At 37.8% G+C, this 16,692-nt stretch overlaps 1 protein-coding gene across 1 annotated transcript; it reads right to left on the bottom strand.

Annotated features, from left to right (window-relative positions):
- Positions 1-711: 711 nt before the first annotated feature.
- Positions 712-16,077, bottom strand: MAP9 (microtubule associated protein 9; the record flags this gene model as incomplete). The annotated part of the gene is made up of 13 exons (XM_082281973.1): positions 712-834; positions 6,413-6,545; positions 7,281-7,426; positions 7,848-8,009; positions 8,668-8,757; positions 9,832-9,997; positions 10,448-10,506; positions 11,338-11,594; positions 13,355-13,771; positions 15,039-15,156; positions 15,458-15,582; positions 15,754-15,903; positions 15,993-16,077. 13 exons carry the CDS (start codon positions 16,075-16,077, stop codon positions 712-714), a joined length of 2,031 nt encoding a protein of 676 aa, XP_082138099.1.
- Between the last annotated feature and the right edge of the window lie 615 nt (positions 16,078-16,692).

The following is a 16,692-nucleotide window of genomic DNA, read 5'->3' as shown; positions in this document are numbered from 1 at the left end:
ATCTATGGAATGTATATGAAGACCTAAAGTGGAATTAACAGCTACATTCTTACTTGGTCCTAGATCATTTTACACTATATGGATTCCAGTTTAATTCTTCTGTACCACCACCTGGTTGACCATTTTTTGCCCCATGAAATCTTGCTTCTGCTAGATGCAGTTTTAATTTAAAGAGCTATATTTATATTTCATAATGTAACATAATCTTATTTTCTCTGTATCTTGTATCTTAATGTATGAAAATTACATTCTCCTTCCATACTTCTTAGCCTTTTGTCTTCAACCACCACAAGAGAGCCAACATCTCCTTGCCCATCATCCCCATCCCACTGCCTCCTCAAATAATTTCTTCAAGACTTAACTCCTCAGTAGTGTGGTCTAATAAATTAAAAATAACCATTCTTCTACTTATCGGACGAAAAAAATGCCAGAGTCTAGCCTTATGTATCCTGGACATAAATTTTCACCAAAAAGGTATGAAATAACATGGAATTTAGCAAAACTAAGTTAAATACAGAATTAGAACAATTATTACATTTTCTAAAGCAATGAAAATGAGCAACAGGTTTATTTAAATTGCAGAGATAAAATAAACTAAAAAGAAAGAATGTAACACCTATAAAGGATTCCGTGAAAATCAACTAGTAACAAAAGAGTGACTGGTTATTGACAGAACTTTGTACATTGTTTGTCTGGAAGGCAATAACCTGCTCAGTAATTACTAGAATATGTGACTTTGCCAGGTGGCCTCCAGGGAGGACTCATTTCATTCCCATGGACAGCCTGAAACTTCTTTTGGATCTTCTCAAGGTGCTCTCTCCTAATTTTGTTTTCCTGAGAATAAAAAAGATGTGTCAAAAAGAGCCCAAACCAAAACCACAACACTCCCCCTGCCCCCCAAACAACTCCGCTAACAGGAAAGTTACAATTATTATTATGCCTTTCTTGTGTAAAGTGAAAAGTAAACATACAATGGAAATTTGCCTTTTGGAGCTTGGTGCATCCCTTTTAGAAGTTCAGTCACAGACATTGCACAATGCAACACAAGAGGCTGCACATTGGGGTGTCATTTACAATTTTGGTGACTGTCTCAAGGATGGCAGGGTTTGTGTACTGTCTAAACAAAAAGCCCAACACAAGGCCTAGTGGATTAGGCACTGTATTGGTCTTGTATGTAATTAGTCTCATATTAATTACTTCTTAAGAACGTCCTTAAGAGGATACCTAAATCACAATGCAAAATATGTTATTCTTGTTTATATAATGAGAAGATTGATGCATCATTGTAACTTTCTGTACTTATTAAATCACACTTCCTATGTACTAGAACAAACTGGTAATAAATAATTTAATTTTAAACAAATATCTATCTAACTTATAAGCACTGCAAGGTTCTAATTCTATTTTCTATTCTTTCAAACAGCAATGGGCCAACTAGGATGATGAGGGATAAGAAGATACTTGCAACACTCTTTTTATGTCTCATTAACTAATGATTTTCAAGAGACCTGTCATTCAAAAGTTAAGTTGTAATTATTTATAATTATTTTTTATTTTTTAATCAGTTCTATTCTATAGGAAATAAGCATTCTTCTTTGCAAGGATGCCTGCCATTTCACCCTCAGGAGGACCAGCATCTAAAGGTGCACCTGAACTAGCAATTTAGTACACTGCTGAGCTCTCTATGGGTGCAAATTTTCCTTGTAATCATACTTGCAGGTTTGTGGTGCATACTCGTGCACATTTCTTACTGACTTAAAAGTAGTTTTTCTCTTGGTGGAACCAAGGTTGACATTATAGACCAGAGTATAATTTACTGTTACTTTCATATAACTCATGATGCTATCCCTCTGTATATCCACAAATTCCCAAGATGCTGGGAGTGTTTGCCTGCTACTCATATGTGAGCAGAGTAATAGTGAGGTAACTGTGGCTGAGGGAATAGACTGGGAAATGGGTGTGGAAGCATTATTGTAAAAAAGGGAGTTTGAGTAGAAGTTTTCTCCTGTTTTACACATACACAGCAGTCAAACTACTAATGTGTCCAAAAACTTTAAAAACCAAAGCAACACACTGAAATATCAACCCTATCAATATGATTGTAATCTGTGCCCTTTAGCTTGTTGTCAACATAAATCTGACGAACCAATTCAGTTAGGAACATCTGGTCTAGCTAAACAAACACACAATAATTTCATGTTGTTACTAACAAGGCTGATTAAAAGTAAAGCAAGGTTTGCATGGAGAAGGAATACCCTTTGCTAAAATAAGCAATACAAAAGTTCATCACAGTCTAATAAAAAATATCATCTCTTTGTACAAACTGTAACTTTCTGGATCACATGGAGCAATTGAAACGAAAAAGGCTTGCAGCACTGTGACATTCTGACTCCCCTCATCCTTCACTTTTGCCTTCTTTCTCCTTCCATAGAGATCTTCCTTAGATGAACACAACTAGTGGCTTTGGGTCTTTAGAACAAATTCAAGATATTCTAAAATTCTTGAAAGGAACTGTTTAGTACCCTAAGAGGAAAGGAGTCCGCATTATCACTGGTATTTTTCAAAAAAGACACCAAGATATGTCAAGCAGTACAGATGAGCTTGGGAAGAATATGCTCTAATGGAATACATATATGATACATGCTCCTGTATCTATAATCACAGAATTATATTGTACACCGTCAGGACAGGTAAGTGAAAACTCATTAAAAGTAAGACTTATTGCAGCAGCATTAACAAGTATCAGAGAAATTGTATGCTACAAAGAAATGTGCATATTTTACATTTATCAAGCACTCTCTAGTGAATACATGTTGCACGACAGATTTATGTGTGAAAAAACTAAACCAAAAATAAAGCATACCAGGAAGGGAACAAAAGTTGCTTAGGATTTTTTAACTGTGCTTCAGTTTTGAATGTTTGGCTTTGAAGATTCAACTTTCATTAATAACTCCCAGTGAAAAGGAAAGAGTCTTGAGTTAATTTAACTGTTTTTTAAAAGATTGAAGTGGAAGTGAAGACCTACTGGCCTCTTCCCTGTCTCTACACACACAAGCTTTTTATGTTCTAGTCCTAAATACAGTGCAAATTCTCATGAGACATAACTGATATAAATATTCCATGGAATAATAAGGAAAATGTTATTTGCACTAATTGAAGAAGAGTAACAGAAACAGTCAAAGACTACATCAATAATTGTAGCTTGTCTTACACTAGACCAACTCAGCTGCATGGCTTGATTTCTGTGGGAGTTTCCTACTCAATAGCCTAGTAAGATTATTACATTTTTTACTTATAAAATTCTGAGAAGAGCAGTATGACTGCAGTATACTTTAGCAGTATGACTGCCACACAGAAATTTAATTTTATATATTGAAGAAGACTTACAACATTTAAGAGGAGTAACAATAGCAGCCTTATTTTTAAAATATTGCAAGGACAGGACATGAAAATTTCAATATAGAAAGTATTTTCAGAGAGATCATATTAACCTACATGAAATTAATAACCAACATCAGCTATTTCTAACCCAGAAAAGCAACAAATCAATGAGACTTATCCAGTACATCCTTTCTTAATGTTTTTAAACAGCTTTAGATTACCAAAAATAGATATTGCACATGCTGAAATTCAAGGTAAAATGTCAAACTTCTTGTAGGGCTTTTAACATTACTTTGCTGGTCTTTGAGAACTGTTTGAGAGCAGCCTTACTTCTCATCGGCTCATGGTAGGTTGATGTTTACCTCAGAAAATGGACAACATAACTTATCTGGGATACTCACTTCTATCCACAGTAAACAGGTACCAAGATTAAGATCTCAGAAATAATGGAAAGTAAACTGAGCTGTCATTATAAACTTTCTATGTGATTCTTCTCCCCATTCCACTCCTCAGAATAGGATGTCACTGACAAGTGTCAGACACCGGTATTATGCAGTAAGTAAAAAATGATCATTTATCAAGCTAGATTGGCTTCAAGAGTTCTTGGTGAGCAGCAAGAAATAAATGATAGGAAAGAAACAAAATAATCAGAAGCTTGAATTTCCAGGCAACACTAAAGCATCTCATCTGAAGATTATCCTTTTTATGTTAGTACTGTACAAGTGTCAATAGCCTTTTCCAGGGCATTTATTTTCAGGCTTAAAAATTAATCTTCTCTATGCACTTATGTTATCAAACATTCACACAATGACCTCTAAAAGCAGAAGCAACAGAATTTCCATTAACACAAGAGCAGAATGTTTCTTCTGTTTTAGAAGAACTACAAGGAGATTTTTATGTCTGTTTTATCCATGCATTATGGTCAACACCTGGTTCAGGAAAGCTGAGGATGAATTTACACATTTATTTCTGCTGAATGTTAATGAAAACATACTAGAATACTTTCCACTATATTACTCCTATTTTATTTCCCTTCAAAACAAAATCCTGTTAGTTGAAAGAATACCCTTAAAAGGCTTCCAAATTCTGCCCTCAGATCTGATGCCTATCTACCTGCAGGCAGATGTCATCTTAGTTCCCTTGGTAATACAATGACAATTTTTCAGTGTTTCCTGAAGTTCACTACTGGTTTGTATTTTTTCTCTAACTGTACAGAGTGAGACAATATTCTGGCCAAAAATGATGACAGAGCCATTTCCCAATATGCTTTCTCAAATAAAGGTGTGTAAGCCGCAAAAAGACAGCACAAATTCTGAAAGTAAAAATGTGAAGATTGGGCATGAGACACGGCAGTCAACACTTGCACACAGACACTGAAAATGAGATCATTTTAGAGGTATCTCTGCCAATCAGTTCAGTACCTATACCATCCTACACTTGCTTATTTCTCATGTAGGCACATGTATATCCAGTTAGATCTGGTCATTCCTCCAACTACTAAAATTTATATTAATAATCCCAGTGAAGGGATGACCCCAGGAATTTACACATGATTTGAACAGGGGAGCCTGTGCTAGGCAGCATCTTTCACTCCCAAAACATAGGGATACTTTTTTACCTTTATACAGAGTCCAGGACAGCAAGGAAGACAAATGTACAGTGAGAAGTAACATTCACGCTTAGGTACAACTAAGCTGATTAGGATAGCTGCAGTAAGCAGAGCATACCAGGGCAGTGCATTAGTTACTGCTCAAAGCATAATACTCCCTACCATGGCCATCAGGAATATTGACCAAGCAAGAAATAACCTAACATCAGATATTAATCATTTGCTAAACTGAGCTGAAAATCACTTGACAATGGGGACCAAAGAAAACAGCTCTTACCAATGGTTACAGAAATGAGAGGTATTCCAACAGGGGACCACATCAAACATCTTAGAAAAATCTAAACCTAAGACTAAAAAAGTTTGGAAACAGAGAGAATGGAAAACATGCAGACTCTTGCTGTTTTGTGCAACTGCATATTTCTGACTTAGCCAAGTAAAGGATGATTGTCCTTTCTAAACCTGTCCCACACCTGTACAGCTGCCTGACTCAGTGCTCATCTATCTGCCTCTCCCTCCCACAAAAAAAAAAAAAAAAAAAAGAAGCTATTGACAGAAAAAAGGAATTCCTGTAAGGACCTTAATCCAGCTGAGTTGCAAGATCCCACTCTTATAAATGGCAAAAGAGACCATATGTACAAGACATGCAGGAATCACAATGAAGAGAGACAGCAGAAGGTTTCTAACTAAAAAAACCTTGACAATCAGTATGAAGAAAGACTGTGTCACAAGGTGGGGAATTAAAACAGGTTCTTTAACTGGCAAGTCACATACCTGTAAGAAAACAATATGTGCTAAGAATACTAGTGATCTCTCTTCTAGTTTGTCTTTCTGCAGCAAGGAAAAACTCTGCCCTACTGTTGGGACTAGAGTACTGAATTAATTTACTGCTTACTACTGCGACACTGCTGTGAGAAAAATATAACTGAGCATCAGAGTTCCACCCTTTCTCGCCAATGGAAATCATCTTGAACCTCATTACAAGTGCTTTTATCAGTTGTAAGGTATCCAAGTCTCCCTTTTCAATACTTCCTTGAACGTACACGCACTGACTGTTGCAGCTGGCAATGCTGTTTGGCTTTGCAGGTTTTGCGCTCTGGCTAATTGGCCCTTCAGAGATGGTTGCTCCTGATATGGAGTGGCAAAAAATGAAGACTAACTGAAATTGAAAAATCTATGGCATGTAGGTAGAGAGAATATATTTTCCATGTATGCCAGTTATCAAGTGCACTGCGCTTTAGCAACGTTTTGCTCCCAGATTCTGGGGGACAAGTGATGTAATGTTGCCACCATCTGGCCTCTCTCATAACAGCACAACACCTCATGAGAATTACAATGCTCAAGTGCTCACGCTTGTTACACACTACATTAAACTTTTTGGTTTTGACAAAATGCAAAAAAAAAAACCCAAACAACCAAACATACCAGCCATCTTTCATACTCCTCCATAGCCTTTTCACTTTTTTCTTCCTTCTTTGCCTGCTGCATTTGTCGCTTTCTTCTCTCCACGAATTTTTCTACTTTCTTCTTATTTATATATTCTTCCTTCTTTTTATTCCTGCATAGTGAGAGGGAAGAACAAGGGGTCATCATGTAACGGACTAAATACTGCATCTGCGACCAATTAAGTAAATTGAGTGAAAAAATATATTTTACACTTTTAATAAAAGATTGAGAATATGTATTTAAAAACTTCTATGTCCATTTTTATATATATCACCAAGGTATAAATGAATCTATTACTCTATCTATTATGGCATCACCTTCTCTGTACTTCTTTCTCCCTTATTTATTATCATAAAAAAAAAAAAAAACTTCTGAACTTCTGTAGGTAACTGTAAGTTGCACATTGTCTGTGAAAACTCTTGGCTTGTAAAAATAATGTAGAATTTCTCCAGCAGATACATCTCATTTCCTTCTTCCTACATCTGCATTCATACATTGTATTCCACAAAACTTTAAAGATTTATCCTCCTTCCTATGGCTTAGTAATGGAGCGTGAGAATAACCACATAAGACACAATACTATTCAATGAATTTTCTCAGCTGCAGTATCTCTGCCTGGGCTTAGTTAGTGTCCTTTTGGTGAGGAAAGCAACTAAATAAATAAACTGAAGGGAGCTGCACAGCTTGTTTTCACTCTTATACTTGTTCTCCATTGGGAATGAAGAGTCTGATCCCAAGCATTCCATTGTCTTCCAATTACAAGCATATCAAGCATTCACAGAAGAGCAATTACATTTATAAGCAACACTTTGGAAGCTATGATATAGCAAACACAGTGGAGTAGTACCATTTTTCAACTGCTGATACACTGACTCTCCTCTTCTCTGCAACTAGGTCCTCTTCTATCTTCTTCCTCATTCTTTCAGACCGTTCTTCCTTCCTGCTTTGCTCTCTTAAAAATTCCACTTTTCTTTCTTTCCATTTTTTGAATGCCTAAAGACAACCACACATCCATGAGAAATCCAACACCTCACCTTTCTGTCAATACTCCACTAGTCTATTCTACATTATTTTTTTTTTATAATTTCTACACATTCTAATTTTGGAATATTTGTAGCATTGCTCAGAAGTAGTTATCACTATACCTAAAAAGAATGTTATTATTCCAGTAGATAATAGTTAATTGTTAGTGTATTTATATGAAGTTAATTTTATGCATGGTTAATAGGCTCCAATTAGAGAAGCCTGTTTGTCTGCAAATGTAAAAATTACATATTTCTGACAGAAAAGAACCTAACAAGAGCTTCCTTCAAAAGCTCTTCAAAATCCATCTCTTTCTGGATTAATCAAAATTGGTTTTTACCATCTCCTGAATCACATTCGAATACACATTTAGGTACATATTTCACATCACCGCTTGTGCTGCTTCTGTTTTTTCCTTATTCTGTTCTGCTGGTGTCTTTTCCTCAAGTTCACCAAGCTTCTTTTTTTCACTTAACTTCTTTGCTTCTTTCTCCTTCTTTTTTTTCCAGGCTTCAAAACATGCAATTGATTCTTCTCTTTTAAGTGCTTCTTTCTAGATTGGAAATAAATTAATTTCAGTATAAAATTCGAAGTGAAATAGTATGCTTTAAACTTATTGCTAAATGGAGTAAAAAGAAATAGACATTGATTTGCTGACAACATTGCAAGTATTACAATTAAATATATACAGCGTTTTTTTCTATGCCCATTTTTAATTTAATTGAATGAGATTAACCACTCCTGCAAAATACGTGTAGAAGGATATGAAATACATGTTAAGTGCTTACAAGTGAAACATATCAAATACCTAAAAGCCAAATCAAAGGATGTGAATGATACTATTCAAAATACAATCCTCTGTAGGTAAGCAAATCTTGAGGCAGGGAGTAAATGCCTCATGTTCTCATGCACAAAACAAAGCTTAGCACCTTAAGAGCTGAGCATCACAAAGTCTTTGTAAACAAACTTGAAAATTAATCTAGGAAGCACATTTCTAACACACCTTATGCAAACGTGTAGGGAAGCACTGGACAGACACTGTTGACCACAACCATAACAAGCAGGACGTGCCGCTTACGGTCTCACATCACCTCGTGCTATTGGGAGGAAACCAGATACCTTACAACAGCAGAGTGATGCACTTAGGCAGGAAGCACACTTCAAAGAACCACAGTTTGTCAACTTCTTTTTAAACAACAATGTAAACAAACCTTTTCAGTATTGTTCCTTAGAATTTCAGCTTTCTCCTTTTCAGTTCTCTTTAATTCCAGTAGAAGGAGCTTTTTCTTTTCCAGCCAGTTCTGTAAGAATCATTAAAATATTTTTAAAGTCCTTTTAAGGTGTAAGTAAAGAGCAGCACCAATATAATGACCATGAAAATTACTCTTAGTTCGTCCATGTGCTAGTTAAATAAGCATCCCATGTGGAAGACTTAGCTATTATCACATGAACATTGTGATCAAAAAAATCTATGGTTCTAAAATCACAGCTACAAAATCTAAAAAAAGCTTCAAGATCTTTTAAAAAGCATCTTTCTAGAAACACCAAAAAAATTCAAGCATTAATCAAAATGAAATAGAAGAATGGAATAAAGATTCTTATCATGTGGTATTTACATTTGTTGTCTCTCTTGCAAATACCTGTAATTAAAGAGAATAAAATCCTACTGGGAGAAGTGAGGCAGCCATAAAAGGTTATGAGCCATCTGCAGAATCAGACTTAAATTTTCAAGAATTAGCTGTGTATTTGGTACACAGCTCAAAGATAAAAATCCTAAATGAAGACTATTTTACTTTTAAAAACTATAGAGACAATATAAATATTGATTTGAGAGTCTAAAATTTATTCTAGGGCCATAAAAACTATTAAGAACACATACCAATATCAACAGTGTCTGTTAACGAGCGCTGTTCTCAAAGAGATTAGCAAAAATCTGCTGAAACCCAGAAAATAATTGTTGTGAGATTCCACAAGGAATTTACATAGATTATTCTTCTGGAAAGAGTATAGGATTTGTTATCACTTTTCCTGAATGCCATTTGAATAGAACATATCAGGAAACAAACCCAACCTAAAGCACACACTTACCTACATTAAGGATAAAGTAGAAATAATGGAAAATGTGCACCTGAAAATAGTCTGACACAATAAATTATGAACCACATAAAAATATTATGTCCCTTTCATTGAGCTTTTTGTTCATAATATGAGGAAAAGGCATAACCAACAGAATAAAAGGATTACTAAACCTGTAAGCCAATGAAAGGAATATAGTAAAAAATACTGATTTCAAGAAAATATGAGGTGTTGACCCCTCTATCAGGACCTTCATATGCACATTTTTGTTTGTTGGTTTGTTCATTTTAAAAATCTACCTGAAAAACAGCTGCCCTTAAATCATCTACTTTGTTCAATTCTGGACTTTTCTTCAGCATGCATTTATCCTCCAACACCTTTAACGATCCCAGATACTGAGATGAAACAGGTGAAGTTGATGGAACAGCTTTCCCCTTTTTCTTTAAATGCACAAAAGATGTAGACCTAGGAAAATACCAGGACACAAACACATTAATGACCTTTCCATTTATTGTAGCTGATACCAAGTAGTGTTCCTCTTGTTTCAGTGCATACCAAAAGTTACTGTGATTCTTTTTTTAGATGTGCTTGGCTGGGGACTAGGGAAAAGAAAAGGAGAAGGAACTTACCTCTTGTAAGTTTATGAAGTACTTACACTTTCAGCTAAAAAACAGCTTAGAGCCTGTAAAGACCCCAGTAACACACTCATCACAGACACTGGCAAAAGGTCTGGGAGTCTGATCTGACATAAACCTGAGCAAGGGTCATAACAACATCCCACATGCACTAAACTGTTTTCCACAGATGCTCAGAGGCTGTCAGCAGTGAAGACAATGCTGACAGAAAATGAGAGTGGAGCAGCATCGTTGGGGCATCTTAAGCAGCTCAGACCAACACCTGGCATCCTTCTCTTACCTGTCAGATAAAGAAGCATTTGGGTTTTGTAGAACTCTCTCCTTTGTTTCACTTAGTTTCTAAGAAACACAGAGGAAAAGTAAAGTTACAGAGTTTCTCAAGCAACAGATCAGGATGAAACAGGTTTTTACAAGCTAACAAGGACACTGAGAATTGGACCCTTATGGATCCCTTCCAAGTCAAGATATTCCATGGTCTCATGATGTTACAAAAATAGGCAAGAAAGACACCCTGATAAAGAGAGGGTATAGTACAGGGTAAGAAAGTAAGGAGAGAACAAAGCAAAACAAAACAAAAAAGACCCAAAACCAACCAACCAATCAAACTTTCATAATGCCTGTATCATTTTGGAATGGCACCTTTATTTGTATTATGTAAAAACATAGTCAACAGTTTAGAAATAATAAGAAGTCAAAAGAACCCAGCTGGGTTATTCTATAAATGCTTTTAAGTCTTTTGAATACTTAGCTTTAATAATTACATGTATCTACATATTTTCTTTTTAGGATAAAGCATAGAGTGCTTTGCATCTTATCCATTATTCAGGTCACACCATGGATTCCATCCTCTGCCAACACACACTGCTCACTGCTGTTCAGCTATCCTCACAATAGAGATTTGACTTTTTCACTTTGAGAAAGGTGCTTTCTTAAGGCTGCAAAACACATTTCAGTACCTTTATCTGATTTAAATAATTTGTGGAAAAGGTATTCCTTAAATCTTTCCTAAAGCTATACAGAATTTGTAAGATCCTCAGCTCTAGAAACCAGATATTAAATTGTCAGCTTTACAGACAGCGTTCTACACACTTAAGGTACCAACTTTACAAAACCTTCCATTGTGCCTCTAGGACATTGTTCCAACAATGGTAAACTGTGTATGAGCAATACCTTGAGAGAGCTCTCTGACATGTTCTTTGCCTTCCCATGCTCAGATTGATCATTCACTGATATCTCCTGCATTGTATCAGTTATTATTTGCCCTTCCACTATTTTCATCATTCCATCTGAACTGTCAGCTGTTGGCTGCTCCAATTCCTTTGTTTTCTCATAGACTGTGGTCCTCATTTGCTCTGTCACAGAAGAGGATTTCCTACCACTGTCCTCCAGTTTCAAGTCGCTGGTGCTGACAGTCTTCTGATCTTGATCTAAAGGGAGAAAAAGATTGAGAGGACACATTAAAAAGAACTTCATTGTTTCTGAGTACTGTTATTTCTGTACAGAATGCATTTCTAGAAAAACCATTAGTCTATGAAAGTTGTTACTAAATTTTATATGGTATAATGTATTTTCTGTATGTCCCCTTCTAAGAACTATATACTAATAAGAACAGTATTCACTTGTATTTGCATGTCAGACTGGAGTAGTAACTGCAGCTTTAACTAATGTTAGAGAATGTGACAGCAAGACAAAGGCAAAATTTTCCATCTGCCTTTCATGGCTGTAGTACAGAAACCAAAAGCAAGAGTCATTGCAATCACAGCAAGAGCTCTTCTGACATCCAGCAAACTTCTAATGAAGTCTACAAGTGAACACTTTGGGTAACAAATACTGCTTTCATTGTGTGGTGTTTTTCAGGGGTGTGGGACACATGAGGGAATAAGTGAAAAATTCTGCAGTGGGAATTTAAAGAAAACACCACCTCAATCTGAATGTATGCCTAAGTGGTGAAATTGTTACTTATGGAACACTTTATTAATAAGACTTAAAAACCATTTTTATCAGATTTCAACTGCCAGTAATGCAGAGACCTAAATTTGTAAAACAATTCAGACAGAAGCCAAAAAATGCCCCAGTAAAACCAAATTATAAGTCTTCCACATATTTCCGATGGAATTCTTCAGAAAAACAGAATTTTTGGATGACAAATTAACTGCAAATTACCTGAAGAAAGGAACATTAATGCCCATAATCTAAGAAATTTAACCTAGATTTACAGGGATGAAGATAAGTTCAAGGTGACAAGAATTCTGAATTTATAACCAATACTGCAGTCTGTCACTGAAGAAAAGGAGTAGTTCAGCTTCTTTTCCGCTAGTCTAAAACTACACAGGCACACCAGCCAGGAAAGAGTTGTCTGCACATTCAAGAGAATGTGCAAAGTCTGCACTTTGGTGCCATCACGTGGAAAGAAAAAACGAAGCTGATACCTTTAATCATGCTCTCCCAATTTGAAAGTTATCATATTCCATCACAGGTAATGACCGGCCATAAACTTATCTGAACATCAAACAGGACAAACTCCTCTCATATTAGGAATTAGATAAAAATACAAAGTCTTTTGGCACATATAGTCAATTAGCAGAATTCCAAATTCTGCTTTGCATATTAAAAATGAATTAGCTATTCTGATACTGAAATACAAGTTTGGGGGGTTTATGTGTTTGACTATACCTCCAAAGTATAGTGTCAGTATCTTCGAAGTAAAAGCTCATTTGAAGTTTCACTTGAAATAATGAGACATCTACCACTCACAAATGGTTTGGCTACAGCTGATTTTCTGACATTCTGTTACATTACAGCTTCACCCGGTCATAGAAAAGGAGTTTAATGGCCCTTCCATTAAAGGGTGCATGGATGCTGTGGACACGATGTCAACACAGCCTTCTGTGCCATGCACACACTGAGGGAGGCATCTTGGCAGTCCTCTCACACCTTCCATTCACATGCACTGATGGAGAGCTGGACTTTAAGGACCTAAACAGCTGGTTGTCATCTTCTGAAAGGAAAAGGCAAACAGGAACCTCCTACTCTTGGCCCACACTGGTTCAGTTTACCCCCTGGCAGACAGAGTTTGTGTATTTTTAGAAGCAGATGATTGTTAACACAGAAAATAACCCTAATTAAAACGCTCTAAAATATTGTAACATGGCTAAGCAGCAACAACATTCAAATACTTTCTTTTCACCTGATGCTGAAGCCTTTCCTTTTTTGTGCATCCGAGGCTTTGCTTTTGGTTGGTTTTCCTCTTGATTTTCTTTTTTATGTAGCTCATTAATAGGCAAGTCATCACTTTCACTATTATCACGCAATACATCTTCAGCAGCCGAATGCTCTTCATTATATTTTCTGTTATTATCCTCATGTTGGCCTTCCAAACATCCTTCTTCACCATCTTTTCTGTCATTCTGTATGTTTTCACCTTCTAAAACCATTATTTGCTGAAGCCTCTTTTCATGACAGGATAAATTCAAGTCATCAGCAGCTTCATTTTCCGAATCCACTGCTTTTTGTGAAGCATCATCATTCAAGAGAAGACTCCCAGCAACAGATTTCTCAGTGCTTGTAGAATCTGAACTACTTTCAGCAAGTTCTTTCCCAATACCTGCAAAGAGCATATTACCAACTTGCATTTGATACAGGTGGAAAAAAAACGGGACACAGAAGCAGTATCACCTACAACCTAACACTATTTTTCATAAAACATCCTCCTTAGTTTCTGAGCATTTCTCTTTCTGTGCCTCCGATCTCTGCAAAGCCACCAAACTACGGCCTTATTCTACTTCCTTTCCTGTCATCTCTTTTCATGGACCCAATAAAAAAAAAATAATTCATTCATTAATTCTCTTCTGCCATGCAATTTAAAGCCCTTCTAAAAAAAAATGTCTCAGTGCCACAGGAAATGGAAGCAAGTCAACAACAACAAAGCTGGGCAGGTTTGGTATTAGAATCCATCCTCCCTTCCCTTCACTTCTGCCCCATTTAAACTCTACTAGAAGATACTCAAAGGAAGTATCTTCTACAATGCTAAGGTTCACATGCTTAACATAAATATTTATCTTCCTCTAGCCTATTATTGCTAATTGACCTAAATTCAGAGTTCAAATGTTTGAGAAAGGTGACAAAAGAATGTCACGATAGTAAAGTAATGCATTTACTGCTGGAGAGCTTTTTTCCCTAAATCTTGTCAACAAATGGAAATCAAAGCATCCCACAAACTGTTAAAAGATGTTTCAGGTGTGAATGAAAAACAGGCCACAGAGGAAGTCCTTTTAAAAATACATGATCATATTAAACACTCCTATTTTCCTTAGCATTTAGTGCTATACCAGCAGGAAGACAAGTCATTAGGCCAATCTTGTAATTTGGCCAAACATAAACATTAGCAAACATCAAATGCATCCTGCTCCAAGAAAAACAGTCAGATCAAACCTATTCCTGGTTTACATACACTTCTGGGCAAGCACACTCTGCAGCATGTCCTGCAGCCCTTATTCACTGATTGTCCAGACTGGGAAACCAGGACAAAAAAACCATTGGCTTTCTCTCGGCCCATGTCCATTTTCATTTACAGTACTGTGCACTCCTGTCTCATCCCAGTGTCAAGTAACCAAGATGGCTAAGGAGGAGAACTGGGCACCACAATTGTAGGAACCAGTACAGACTATGTGTGGTCTAACAGCTTGGCACTTCCACTGATTTCATTGGGAATTCTGCTGCTAATTTGGCAGAGGAGGACTCAGTGATTTAGAAGTTGTTAAAATATGAAATCTTGGAACACTAAGTCATATTGACACATAAGGTTTCTCTACAATCTAGTAATGAGTTAAGAAAGGGAAGAACACAAGGAAAAATATTTAATTTTGTTTTACCATTTAACATGCCATCTTCATCACTTTCAAAGTCATCTGAATATTCATCTGTTTCCTTGCTTGTTGCATAATCCAAAATTGCTTCCTGTAGCTCATCCTGAAATGGCTTCACAAATAACTTTTACATAAAAGAGAAGATTCATTTGTTCAAGTTCAGCACTAATTCTCCCCTCCCACACATACATAAACAAAACTAAGCAACAGAGGTAGGCCCATTTAATTGACAATTACTGTGAAGCATAGTGCTTGCATTCTAGCTCCATTCCCCTAACACATCTGCATCAAAAAAGTCCCCAAATCTCCACGTATTTATTTATATTTTTTCTTCATAAGGAACATATCTTGAAAATCCCTCTTCCATTTGTTGGCACTTATGGTGTATCATCATGTGACACTTCTCCTCTTTTCTATGTGTCTACTGGCAAGAGCACAAGAGTCTGTGAGAGCAGGTGAGCACGGACGAGCTCTTCACTGCCACAGGACAGGAGCCTGAAGCAGGTGGCAGGTCCAAACCAGTGAAGAACTTCATATATTTCGGACTCTGCTGCAGGACATTATGGACACACCATATTTACATGATTCTGAAGAGCACTCGGCTTATTTACAGATTGCAAATACATTAAGAAATGCACCAGTATCTCCAGATTCCAGGCCTTGACCCACAAACCACGAGAAGCAGTGGTTTGTCACGGGCCTTGGGCGCTTCCCGAGGCACCTGCTGGCGGCCAGGCTGCTCCTTCAGCCCGGCTGTCAGGAACGGGGCAGCCGGGCTGCTCCCAGCCTGTGCTCCCAGGAGAGCAGCTCCGGCTGTCCTCACGGAGGGCAGCCTGCTTGCCCGCTTTCATTTTGAAAGCAACGCGGATTTCTGTGGGTGTGTTGCCCGTAATAGCGAATTACCGTATTCCCAGGGGCAGAAACCTGCTCGCAGGCCCTGCTCCCCAGCGCCGGCTTTACCCTGCCCCTGCTCGTCCCGTCCCTGCCCGGGCCGGCCGCCGCCGCTCACCTGCCGCCCGCCGTCGGCGGCGCCTCCCCGCGACATGGTGGAGGTGTCTCGTTGCGGCCTCGCAGCACCCTCGGCCGCCGCCAAGCCCCGGGAAAGAGCCTCGGGAAAAACGCCCCGGCAGAGAAGGCCGGGAAAGAGCCCCGGGCCGGGCCCGGCCGCGCCGCCCGTCGCCCGGCAACGGCCGCGCCGGCGATGGCCTTCATTAGTCGGGAATCGCCGCGTGTCGCTGCAGCGCCGCCTCCTCAGCCGGGCCAAAGCCGCTCTGGCAGGATTTATTATCGATGCCCATACTCTGCCGGGATTTATTATCGATGCCCATACTCTGCCGGGATTTATTATCGATGCCCCTGTCCTGCAAATAACCCTGTTCTCACAAGCGGCGCATCCATACATTAATGACACTCCTACCAGGGCTGAAACACATTCGTCGACCCCACTCTTGCAGTTAGGTAAGTGTCCAAAACCTTCCCACTTGGGATGTGAGCACTTTCCATAAGAAACATACTCGTTTTAGTCCTTTCTGGAGCAAAGATCTCACAGCACTTGTATGTTAATTTAAATTACATTTTAGACATGAAGAAATTACAGTGACATAGAAGTAAATCGCCTGGTGCTTGCACCTCCTAATGCTCCAATTTTTATGTCCCCAAA

This window comes from Coloeus monedula (genome assembly GCF_965178545.1).
Source record: "Coloeus monedula genome assembly, chromosome: 5".
NCBI lineage: Eukaryota > Metazoa > Chordata > Aves > Passeriformes > Corvidae > Coloeus > Coloeus monedula.
The sequence above is the reverse complement of the archived record's forward strand: the minus strand, read 5'-3'. Positions and strand labels throughout refer to the sequence as shown.